At 50.0% G+C, this 12915-nt stretch overlaps 1 protein-coding gene across 8 annotated transcripts in view; it reads right to left on the bottom strand.

Annotated features, from left to right (window-relative positions):
* The window catches only part of specc1 (sperm antigen with calponin homology and coiled-coil domains 1), a 60092-nt gene that overhangs the window by 9735 nt on the left and 37442 nt on the right, over positions 1–12915 (bottom strand). For all 8 annotated transcript variants that reach the window (XR_014755120.1, XM_084697732.1, XM_084697737.1 and 5 more), the window contains 8 exons: positions 12592–12799; positions 11877–11950; positions 11464–11642; positions 6418–6581; positions 5644–5744; positions 5409–5481; positions 4574–4715; positions 2808–2910 (listed from right to left, as the gene is read on the bottom strand). Coding sequence is in view for 7 of the 8 variants with exons in the window: in XM_084697732.1 (XP_084553858.1) it covers positions 2808–2910; positions 4574–4715; positions 5409–5481; positions 5644–5744; positions 6418–6581; positions 11464–11642; positions 11877–11950; positions 12592–12799 (1044 nt within the window). In the remaining variant the exon portion in view is untranslated. The remainder of the gene's footprint in view (positions 1–2807; positions 2911–4573; positions 4716–5408; positions 5482–5643; positions 5745–6417; positions 6582–11463; positions 11643–11876; positions 11951–12591; positions 12800–12915) is intronic.

Genomic DNA, 12915 nt, shown 5'->3' with positions numbered 1-12915 from the left:
CCTCCCTCTTCTCAGGGAGAGGTGCTGTCTGTCCCCCCCTCGCCTCCCTCCTCTCAGGGAGAGGTGCTGTCTGTCCCCCCCTCGCCTCCCTCCTCTCAGGGAGAGATGCTGTCTGTCCCCCCCTCGCCTCCTTCCTCTCAGAGAGAGATGCTGTCTGTCCCCCCCTCGCCTCCCTCCTCTCAGGGAGAGATGCTGTCTGTCCCCCCCTCGCCTCCCTCCTCTCAGGGAGAGATGCTGTCTGTCCCCCCCTCGCCTCCCTCCTCTCAGGGAGAGGTGCTGTCTGTCCCCCCCTCGCCTCCCTCCTCTCAGGGAGAGGTGCTGTCTGTCCCCCCCCTCGCCTCCCTCCTCTCAGGGAGAGGTGCTGTCTGTCCCCCCCTCGCCTCCCTCCTCTCAGGGAGAGGTGCTGTCTGTCCCCCCCTCGCCTCCCTCCTCTCAGGGAGAGGTGCTGTCTGTCCCCCCCTCGCCTCCCTCCTCTCAGGGAGAGGTGCTGTCTGTCCCCCCCTCGCCTCCCTCCTCTCAGGGAGAGGTGCTGTCTGTCCCCCCCTCACCTCCCTCCTCTCAGGGAGAGGTGCTGTCTGTCCCCCCCTCGCCTCCCTCCTCTCAGGGAGAGGTGCTGTCTGTCCCCCCCTCGCCTCCCTCCTCTCAGGGAGAGCAGCTGTCTGAGACAGTGGCCATGACGGCTCCGCCGGGACACATTAGCACGATATACGAGCCAGTGCCCTGTCACCCAATGCCAGCCCGTTCAATATTCATACAAGAACATGGGCTGTTAATTACCTGACCTCTTCAACCTGCAAATACATGAATTCGGAGATGGGAGAGAATCTATTTTAAGACGAGATACCGCCTTGTCGCCATCAAAGGAGGCGAGGAGCAACGTAGAAGCCGACCACCTTCCCGGGGCTTTCCTTTCTGCAGACGTCGTTTCGAGGGACCTCCAGCCGCCTCGCCTCCCCGGACGCCCACAGCCCAGGTGTCTGCGACATTGCTGTCCATCTCCGGGCCGTTTGCCAGCTAATTAGTGCCTGTCTCCCGGGAGTCCTGCCTGACGCACAGGCACCCAAGCCAGCTCTGACCTTTTCCCCAGCCCAGATTAAGCTCAATTTGCGTCCCGTGTCCTTCCACGGTAACCTTTTCCCCGGCCATATGATGTGAGGGGGCCTGTGGCCATATCTGTTCCTTCCCAGTAATGAACCCAGCAGACGCAGCCTCTGAGCTGGTTACTGTAACAACAACAACCCCCCCCCCCCCCCCCCCCCCCCCCCCCCCCCACACACACACACACACACACACTAACCGCCTATGTTACCGTGAGAGAAGATGTCTGCATGTGGAGTCACACAGCCATCCAATCACGTGTCCGGGACCAAATCTTATGTAAACCTCTAGAGAGATTCGAAATGATCTGGTTCGGATTAATGGGTGTCTAAGATATATCATTCCTTGGGTACATAAGAGGTCTGACAAGTCTGTTACTGATTAGGCGTGATTCCAAGAAAGAGAGGGCCTTCCTCACATTGGTGATTGATCCAGCGCAGGTCTTAAAGTTCATTCTCCTGGCTGATCGATCGCATTACCAGAAACAGGCTGTTAAACTGAAAATCTTGGCAAGTATCTGAATTAAGTTCAAGGGACAAAAGGGGGTTGGGGGGGGGGGGGGGGTCATATATAAGAGCGAGAACTATTCATTCCATAAAGTGAAAAATGTCCAGCTATTAGTTAAAGCCTCTTACTGCATTCCAGAAGCTACAAAGTGACGCCCCCCCTCACTGTAGAGCTGAGTGGTGAGGGAGGCTCATGCTACACTGGAGGTGTTGAAGGAGGGTGACCTCCAAGCAGCACCATCCCAGTTCTTGGTGAGGAGCCAGGCAATCGCTTGGTCCCGTGTTTCCATCATACAGGATTTGCCGCATCCTCACGAACAGCAGCAATGAATCAGGAATAATCCAAAGTGGCGACAGACTGGAAATACAGAGGTGACTCGAAGTTCAACTACTGATTGGACGGCACATCTGATTGTTGAGGCTGCTAACGGCCAATAGGGTCAGCGCTGACGGAAGGGTCATTATCACCCTGTCTTTGTGCTCTGTCATGCTAGATACCCCCAGCCATCCGGACAGAGCCCAGACTTCGGGTGCATTTTATGCCCAGGTTTGGGTGCTGCTGTTGGCAAGCACATCCCGCAGCGATGGAATGCCAGGGCTTTGGACAAACCCCATTCATTCAGCTTTTTATTTACTGGCTGGAACCTTCGCTCCAGCTAAGGGCTTTAGCGCTGGTTAGCTAGGATGCTGGCTCTAATCTTGGTGAGTCTAATCTGCTGCGTAAACAGGCTATTACGCTAGGTAAGGGGCTAAGCCAGGTGAACGTGAGCTCTCAGCTCCATGGACACGGTGACACACAAGGTGAATAAAGGGATTTTGCTGTTAATCCATGTTGTTGCCTTGGACCTTGATTGTATCTTCCATACACAAGGGGAGGACACATGAGGTGATGGTTCGTTTGTAAATACTAAACAACAACACAATGTCATCATGACTCTGAAATACGAGAAAGAGAGAGCTGGGGGGGGGGGGGGTAGAGGGAAAAAGAGAGATGATGAAATAGACAGAGACAGAATAAGAGGATGAGAGAGACCCAAAGAGAGTGAGTGAGAGAGACACACACAGAAAGAGAGAGAGGAGAGAGAGAGAGAGAGAGAGAGAGAGAGAGAGAGAGAGAGAGAGAGAGAGAGAGAGAGAGAGAGAGAGAGAATGAGCCATTTGGATTTTAAGAGAGGCTGTTGACCGCTGAGCCCTGACCCTTACCGGATAGCCTTCTGTTTTCTTCTGGCACCACTTCAGTAGAGCGTTCCTCTTAGATCCCCCATACTCCCGTGCTAGCGCAGCCAAGGGGTCTTTTCTTTCCACACTGTCACCAGGGACACACACCACAGCCACGGTCAAACAGGGAAACAGGGAAACACTCATGGCATGTGTGTGTGTGTGTGTGTGGGTGTGTGTGGAAGATATGTGAGTCTCCATGTTTAGCCCGTAACTATGATACTGTGATGTGATATTGCTGTGTATTCTGTGGGGTTTTCCTCCCCCGGGGCAGGTCCATAACCAAAGCTAATCAGAGCCGGGTTTGCAGCCATGGGAAGGCTGGGAGACACCATGGTCATTGCACTGAGAACTTTCAATCGCTGCATGTGCTCGGGGCCTTGTTGACTTCTTTAATGGCCAGGCTGAGTCTCAACAACTACGGGACTGGTTAGCCATCGTGACCAAGCATGTTGTTAAAGACACTGCGGGTGGTGCGACACACTGACGACACTTAGAACTCCAAACCAAACACTGAGTCTCGGGAAAAGGTCGCGCTTTTGATCGTACATGTGACGTGTGTGCGTGTATGTTTGTTGGTCAGACCTCTGGGACATCTACAGCATAATCGCATTGCATCTTTGATTAGGATTCAAGAAAAATAAATGGAAAAGATACACGCACATTTCTGTCTTCCAACTGTCCTGTTCAGGACTGCATTTAGGAGTTGACTGGGGTTGAGATAATAGAGAACTCCCATAAGGAAACATAACTGGATATAATTCAGTTCAATGGAGTTTGCAGTAACAAACACATGTCATCTCGTTGTTTGTTTAATATTTCTTAAGGACCCTGCCAAGTTTACACGGAGAGCTCTTCTCTGAAACACTGTCCAGACACATCTGTCTGGGGGAACTGTATAGCTAGCGAGCACCATAATGACTTTGGCCTGTAGTTTATCAGTGCACTAAAAGCTGACAATTCAACTGAGAATGCGTCACAAAAATGATCCTGTATGTGACGTGATGTTTTGATAGAGGTCAACAACTGGGCCACCGTGTTCACAAGAGTTCATCTCGATTGACTGCTGATTGATTGTGAAATAATAAGAATGAGACAATGCCATCGAGTTTCAATTTGTGCTAGGACTGGTAATGGCATTCCTTTCGGCCTGTTTAAGTTCCTCTTCAGCTCATCAATCTCTTGCACAGTGTTGCCTTGCTGCAACAGCTGATGTCAGAGTCGGCTCTCTGCCAAACACAATCGTGTAGCCTTGTCGCATCTACCTGTACCTGAAGTAGCTGTTGGCCTTGTTGTATCTTCCTGTCGTATCTCGCTGCTGCATCTCCCTGTGTCTGAGCTAGCTGTATCTCCCTGCTGTATCTCCCTTTATGCCATGGTCTGGGTGAATACTCGATTCTGACTGGCTGCAGGGGTGTCCATTATCCGGTGATATACCAACACCCAGAGCCATGGAAAAATAATTCTGCTGCACGTTGGACGCCTCCGCATCATCATCAGGTGATATTGTACACCTCGTTGGGCAATATCCCTTATGTGTCTGAGCTGGCTGTATCTCCCTGTTGTATCTCCCTGTGTCTGAGCTAGCTGTATCTCCCTGTGTCTGAGCTAGCTGTATCTCCCTGCTGTATCTCCCTGTGTCTGAGCTAGCTGTATCTCCCTGTTGTATCTCCCTGTGTCTGAGCTAGCTGTATCTCCCTGCTGTATCTCCCTGTGTCTGAGCTAGCTGTATCTCCCTGCTGTTTCTGTACCTGAGCTTGCTGTTGGCCTTGTTGTAGCTGTAGCAGCTGGGCCGGCTGAGGTTGGCGGGGGTCTTGATGACCGACTCCAGAGAGGGGCTCTTCCTCATCAGGCTGTTGGGCTTCATGTCATCCCCTCCACCCCCCAACTTATCTGAGGAGAGGGGAGGAGGGAAGGAAGGAGGGAGGAGGATGATAAGGATATGTTGGACAGAGGAGGGGTGGGAGGGACAAAATGGAGAAGATAAATATGGCTGGATTTTATACCAGAACCGTCTGTCTTGTCGGTGTCTCTCTCACAGTACTCTGATTACTTTTCCAGGACCTTCTAGACCTGCACCAAAGACCAAGTTAAGTCATATGACTTAGACACTGTGTATCTGGTGGTCTACTGCTTGGCTGGGTAACAAAAATAGCATAATGTGCTGAAACTTTTCATTAGTTGTTCTTTGTCCAAACACAAGCTGGGTAAAATCAACTTTCTTCTTTAGTTTCATTTTAACAGTGACCACTTAAAGGCCTAAACAGACTAGACATTTGAACAAGTAATTTTCCAGAGCGGTAAATCATAGTAGCGTCCTGTCCCCTGTGGATTCATGAGAAAACCAAGATGGCCGACCAGCGTGGAGGAAGTGGGGACGATCACACTGAGCAGAGCGCACACCAGAAAACCACAGTGAGAGCAAAGACATGAATGCATTCATGGAGAACTTCCACTGTATACAGTGCTGCTCGATTCTTACAACAGTTGCTTGTGACACGACACATGGCTGACAAACAGATGTCAGGAAAACAGATACTGTTCTGAACTGAAAGGGTGTCTATTTGGACTAAAGTTGCAGCTCACCTGGATGGGAAAAGTCCCCATGATTGATCCTTTTCTCCAGTGTCTTGGAGAGGGGCTTGATGTACGAATGTCTCTACAAAACAACAACAACAGCAGGCATTCAACATGAACGTGAGCCCTCCTCATGACGAGAATGACATGGCATTTGAGTCACGTCTCATGCTATGACGTTTAAGGGTAGGCTACGGGGGAGAGGTCCTGTGAGGCCGGTCCTGGGAGAAGAAGGGGTCCGTACCTGGACGGGGGAGACGGCCGCGGCCGGGGTGCTGCGGACGGGGATGCCACTCAGGGGACTGCGGGGGGACGAGTGCATCTGGACCGAGTGGCCCGGACAGTCTGGAAGAGACATTTACATTTAGTCATTTAGCAGACGCTCTTATCCAGAGCGACTTACAGTAAGCACAGGGACATTCCCCCTCCGAGGCAAGTAGGGTGAAGTGCCTTGCCCAAGGACACAACGTCATTTGGCGCAGCCGGGAATCAAACTGGCGACCGTCAGATTACGAGCTCGATTCCCTAACCGCTCAGCCACCTGACTCCCTCTTGAGAGACAGCAGACACATCGGATGACGCCTCACGACGCCGAGCACGGGACCGTTTCTCGGGGTTGGAAATATATTGGGGAGAAAACCGCATGTGGTTGGTTGTGTTTTCCCATGGCAGCCACCTGCCAATCTTAATTGAGTTGATATGGTGTACCGGGGGGAGGGTTTGTGTCAACACTATGTTGTTTTTCCTTCGTTCTCCTTCCTCCACAGAATATCTGGAATGGTTTTGAACATGTCCCCGGTGATTCAACAGACCGGCCTCTCGAAATAAAAACGTTTCCACCCCGCCGGCTGGATAGATCTATGGGGACCTCTACCGCCCACGCAGCACAGCTCTGGACAGCCCAGCCACACAGAGGACCCGCCGTGGCTTCAGCGGATAACATTAACCTTATGTTGACTGACATCTGCTGTTCTCCTGAACCCTGGCAGGCTTGGTTGGTGCATGTGTGTGTGCTCACTCTGTACAGCTGTGTCGAAGGACTTGATGAGGGACTTGACGGTGGCTCCCGGCTCCGACGCGGCGTTGCCGTTGGCGTCCGCGGGCGGGGTCTGGGCCGCGGCGGCCGCACACCAATGAGGGCCGACGTCGGCGTCCGACGGACTCCCCTCGTCCAATCGCGCCCTGCGGGGGGGGGGGGGGGGGGGTGGGGAGAGAAAGACACACCATCACCGTGTAGGATCACCCATGGGCAGGAGAAAGGACTGTGTGGAACCGGGCGGAGTTCACTCACCCACATTTAACAGCGTGGGTGTATTTCTAGACCAAGGAAACTCACAAAACATCCAACATTGCCGCGAAGCGAGTGAGTCACTTCTACATGCGTCTTATCTTGTTGCTGCCTCCGACCACCCTCGGCTTCCTCCTTTGGTTATATCTTTACTATTTCTGTCAGGGGGGAGATGGAGATTGTATAGCTCTCTGTCGTAGGGCGACAGGACGCCAGGGCGTAGTCAATTGGGTATCTTTGACATAACGCCAAGACGTGCCATACTGTCAAAGTGTCGATGGATATTTTATGCTTCAACATGACCTGAGCCTTCCTTGCAAAAACGAGTGTTGACATGTACAGTTGTGACAGAGTCTGTACAAACAATGCACACAACTCTCTTTTTGAAGTCTTATCGCAAAGGCAATCGTTAACTAGCTGGATCATATCAAAACAATGGCTCAATCAATCTTACATAGCCAGCCAATGATGAGATGTTTGTTCAGCACATTGCCCGACCAATGTAATATTTGCTCAACAGATAAACCCGAAGTTCTCGGCAGCATAATCAGATTACAATGTCAATAACCGCTAACCTGTCCTAATTTAGGATGAAGCGCTCGATAGGGTTCGGGGTACAAATGATTCCTCCTGACTCCTGCTGTAAACAATGGGCCGCAGGTTATGAACTAGCGCAGACTGGCAGTGAGCGATGAGAGCTCGTCATTGACGGATGGGTAAGGGGATATGAGGTGAGGAATCTGAAGAGGAAGCAGAACTTGTTTCACCGTCCAATGAGAGCAGACTCCAAACAAGCGTACACAAGGATGGCCAGACTGGAGTCAGTTCATTTATTGACTTACCAACGGACAAATACAAAAAGGTTGAACCAGACAAACACTGTACATTGACTACGTCTCTGGATAAACAGCATTGTATATTTTGATCTGTCACAGGCATACAACCAGACTCACTCAACCTACAAATAACTTAAAATGGTTGCACATTCACTGGGTAGTTGGATAAAGGGCTGAACTGCAGACAGATACAGGTTTAGAACATCATCTTTTCCAGGTGGTATTTTTGGCAACATCAAAACCAACAGTCCTTAATGTTTGTCTCTGGTTGAGCACTATGGCTTTTGTAAGACTGCATTCACATTATAAGTCTCATTAAGGGGGAGTGATAATAACCTGAGATTGATAGGATGCCAGTAAGTCTCTGTGGAGGTTTATGGGCGACAATGATCAGATGTCTACCCTGAATAAGTGAGTAAATGGGTTGTCCTGAAGGAGGGGTTGCTTTAGAATGAGCAGTAAAACATTCATAGTAAAAATAAATACTACTACAGTTTCACCAGCTCTATGGGAACACACATTGTGAGTGGATAATGTTGATCTAGAGGCACAGCTGTAAGTTTGAGGCAGTGATGACTAATTAGGGCAGTGACAGGCATCTACCACCATGGCTTCCACGTGTCTTCCTGAGTACCTGCGTACTTCCTGTGTTGCTTATATGTGACATGTTACTGCAGCTCAGCGTTTACCTCAAACTGGTGAGCATTTAGAGAGAGAGGTTCAACACACAACTCAGGTCCATTGCAGAGGTAAGTCTCACCAAGGAGCCCAGTTAATGAGCCGCTGGATTATTGGTTTATAGTGCCTCCTAGTGGTTCATAACAACATCACACTCACAGAACAACGTGGCGCAAAGAACTTGCGGATAAAAGCGAAAGGTGGCTTGTTTTCTCCAACTAACTTACCACTGTACAACACCAAACATGTGTTTGCAAGGATAATCTCATAGAAGTGAAATGATGTGGTCATTAAACTTCACAAAACGTAAACATTATTAAACCACTTAACAGATAGTGATTGTAACAGATAATCCAAACAGCCCATTACTGTAGGACAGAGATGAGAGGGAACATAGGTTTGTGAATAATGCAACTAGAAAACCTGTCCGGATAAATGTAATATTATCTCTCAGTTGTAGTTATGCCAGTATTTTGAGTTGACGAGATATGTCAGGAAACAGACAGATTCTCGCTGGAAAGCATGAGAAATAAATCCAAACGAGAATCTATTTAAACTTGTAAATCTAACTCCACTGTTCATATAACTGGCCAGCCTGTTGTGATAGTGAGACAACTCCTTTTGATACCAACTGTGATTCTCAGAGCTGCATGTGTAAACCCAGCAAGAGCTGATTTCACCAACTGCAGATTATTATGTTTCAATAAAAAAACGATTATCTACCATGGCAATTTCAGCTGTTATAAGGCAAAGGAAAAAGACAGAAAAAAACAAATGTGTCTGCAAATCACTGATCACTTCTCTTACCCGAAGGAAAAGATCGTCACAAACATTTGAGCAAATATGCAAATGACAAATACATTTTATTCCAAATATTTCCAAAAGGACCGCTTCACGAGTACAGTAAATCAGTGGATCCTGTCGGTTTGGGAATATACTGCATTGGCACTGGTCACCCTGGCAGGTGATCAGACCTCTATACACTGTGACGTTTAGCATGGTGGTACTGAGGGAAACAGATCAGTACAATAACACTGTGTTCATCTGGGCTCGGTGTGGCCGGGGTCTCCTACCGGCCCTCCACGGCAGTCTTGGTATCAAAACTGGCTCCAGGGCCGAGTCTGAAAAACAAGAACAACACCTTGGTGAAGACCGATGGACATGTGAAAATAAACCAACCTCATGAAATCCATTTAGGGGCCGAATCTGTCATTGCTTGTCGACATTTCTAGAGTCGTAGCGTATCGGAGTCACCGCATTCTATGATTACACCAATGCAGTCCTAACCCATGCATCTACGAGGAGGGCCATCCAACCAGATCTTAAACAAGTCCTGTGTGTTCATATGCATGTGCGATCTGGATATAATCCTCCACCTGATCGAGCAGATGATTCAACAGCAAGAGAGCAAATCATCAGTCCTCATGCTGTGTGGTGGACAAGTATCAGGTAGAGGAGTAATTCAAAACAACAACAGCAGGGGGCGCCGAGGATCTACAGTTTAGTAGCTGGAGTCAAGCGAAGCAAACCCAGTTCATCTCCCCTCACCCCCTCGGAAAATTAGATGAAAGGCATCTCTAGGTTTGGAAAGCCATCCAGTCAGTCAGACAGACAAACAGATAATCAGACATTCAGTCAGACAGCCAATCAGACAAAGACAGTCAGACAGATAGTCAGACACACGGTCAGACAGCCAGTCAGACAGAGAGAAGCAGCAGAAAAGGTGGCAGTGCGTTAGTGGGAGGATCAGTAGCATCACGCAAGCTGGCTCTAAGGGCATTCACTCTCAAGGCATTCAGTGTCAGGACACTCACCTGGGCTTTACATAAGGAGCCTTGTCACAGGGGCTTCCTGCTGCTTCAGCTGGGGGAGGGGACGCGGCAGACCGCCTAGTCCCTCGGGAGGGCCCAAGGTCAAGCACCTCACACTACCTTAGCGCTGTTTCAGCTCAGGTGTTTACTGTTGTGAATAGGGCCAAATAGGGAGACCCTTCACTGTTCCCTCCAGCGCAGGCTTTTGCTCAAACTATGGACATTTTGTGACTGAAAAAGTATGATTTATTGACTAAACCGGAAATGAATGAAAACAAAACACTGGATATTTTTGTTTGTATTTTTTCATCTACAGTACGCATTTATGTTTGAACCTACCACTGATTTTCAGCCTTGGTTATTTAGTTAATTGTATTAATTGTAGAGTGGCGATACAGATCCTGTAGCCCTCTACAGTCCAAACTCACAGACCCTCCTTACAGAGGAGGTGACTGGCCCAGCGATCGGCATGAAGGACATCGTAACACACACCCCTGCAGCCTTCACACACACACACACACACACACACACACACACACACACACACACACACACACACACACACACACACACACACACACACACACACACACACACACGACTGAAGGGTGTTACACCACTAACACCATGAATTCAATCCATAAAATACGTTTTTGGTGCAGCAGAAATGGTGGTAACACAACGTAAAAAAAATAAATAAAAACACAACAGCACAGAGTTGTCCAGTTGTATTTCACCAGCATCCGTTTTCCTGACAACTGACGCGGTTATGCAAAGTTACATTTATTTGTTCTAGAATGCGATCCAAAGGGGTGACCACGGAAACCTTCACGTGCGTCTGTCTACATGGTGCTGGTAGTAGTGAAGTGACAGGCTAGTGTTGCTACAGGTCGTTGGTTTGAGACGGACCAGGCCAGCCAGAGAGTTTGCAGCTGCTTGAGGATACAGAGAGAAGTACTGCAGGAGAAAACGGCTAATCTATCAACAGGGTTTGCCAAATCCCAGGACTGTTAAACCCCTCCAAATCCAAGGATTTAAGATGAGAAAATCCTAGGATTTGAGGTATTAAGATTACACTTTGTTAAATCGAGAAATCATAAACTACTATTGGCCGTAAACTAAAATTCAATGCAACCCCTCCCGATAAAGACCCCTAATATCCTACGACAAAGCTGACTTTTGGGAAGCTTCTTAACAAATTGGTCCCAAACGTCCGTCTCCCACCTGGCTCCCACAGTGAACTAGGATCAGACCAAAACATTCACACCGACACAGTGGGATGTGGCAAGCCCTAGGACAGAGAGGGTGTGTTAGGAGATAAAGAGAGAGAGAGACAGCGAGGCTACAGCCCGATGCTGAGAGGGAGGGAGGCAGGGAGGAAGAGGAGGAGGAGGGTTAGACAGAGCCAGAGGAGAGGGCTGAGGGACCAGGGGGGCGGTGTGACGACCTACCTGCCGACCCCCTGCAGCTGCTCCAGGTCGGAGGAGAGCTTGGCGCTGTGCTCCTGCTCCTCCTGCAGCCTCCTCCGCAGCGAGCGCAGCTCCTGCTGGGCCTCCACCTTGATGTCGTTGGCCACCACCACCGCCGTCTGGAGGTCCGCCTGGAAGCGCCGCCACTCCTCCGTCTCGTCCTGAGGCACACGCGGGGCACGCCGGTGAGGAGCGGAGAGACACGTCCGACACACATGCAGAATGTGCTCAGTGGTACAGTGGGAGATCTCGCTCTGGGATCTCCCAGACTGGGGATCTCCCAGACTTGGGGTAGACCAATGGGAGATCTCCCTCTGGGATCTCCCAGACTTGGGGTAGACCAGTGGGAGATCTCCCTCTGGAGGGAGATCCCAGACTTGTATGATCTGACTCACCTTCATCTGCTTTCTGAGGATCTTCAGCTGTCGCTCCACCTCAGCCTTCTGCTCCTCCAACTTCTTGACTTGGTCTGCAGGGGGGGAAGGTGGGAAGTCTGTGAGAAAATGTTCCCAGAAGAATGTCCCATCCCACGAAGCTCATACTGGAATGCTTCCCCCCAAAAAAATCTTCTGAAGGCTAATATGGTAGGCGTGTTCATCTATCGCAGTCTCAAAGTGTGTCTCGTTACAGCTGTGTGGAGTATGCATCTCAAGACACAACGTGTTTTTCATTGACTAAAGTTGTGTTTAGAATGATCACAGGGCTGGCATTAGTTATATACATGACTACATGATCTGTCTGACGTTTTCCTAGTTTGTCATAAGTCTTGTAACATCCAGACACAGGGCTCAAGCTGTCAGTGCAAATCTAGATGCATGCGAGAGAGAGAGAGAGAGAGAGAGAGAGAGAGAGAGAGAGAGATGAAAAGAGAAAACAACTCGGAGTGACAGGGATGGAAGAAGAAAAGGAGAGAAGGAGTGAGAAAGAGAGGAAGACTACTAGCCCCCCTAACCCCTACACCTGGGAGAAAAACCCCCCACAATACTTCATTTGTTCATCCCTGACCAACAGCATGAGCTGTTCCCACAAGCAGCTCAGGTAGGACCTCCCTAAGGTCCCATCGAGAAGCTCTACGCTAGGCCCGGGGTGGAGCCAGGGGCTGACACTCACTCTCCAGGTCCAGGATGGCCTGGTTGGTGTGCAGGTGCACCGCCCTCTGCTGCTCCACCTGGTCCTCCAGCTCGAAGATGGTCTCCTTCAGGTCCTTGATCTGGGCCTCGGCTTGCTGCCTGTCTTCCTCCAGGGCGCTGACCCTCTCACTCAGGTCCAGCTCCCTCCTCTCAGCCCGCTGCTGGACCAGCCGACACTCCTCCTCCGTCTGGGGGGAACACACACACAACACGACAGGTTAGGTTAGTCGGTTCGACGGTGAGGGATTGTGTTTTGCGGTGGCCACCATGAGATGGCGCTGTTGCCGGGGTTGAATCCCTTTCG

Source organism: Hypomesus nipponensis, chromosome 5, assembly GCF_054491055.1.
Source record: "Hypomesus nipponensis isolate SF chromosome 5, ASM5449105v1, whole genome shotgun sequence".
Taxonomy (NCBI): domain Eukaryota; kingdom Metazoa; phylum Chordata; class Actinopteri; order Osmeriformes; family Osmeridae; genus Hypomesus; species Hypomesus nipponensis.
This window is presented reverse-complemented; position numbering and strand designations above follow the sequence as displayed.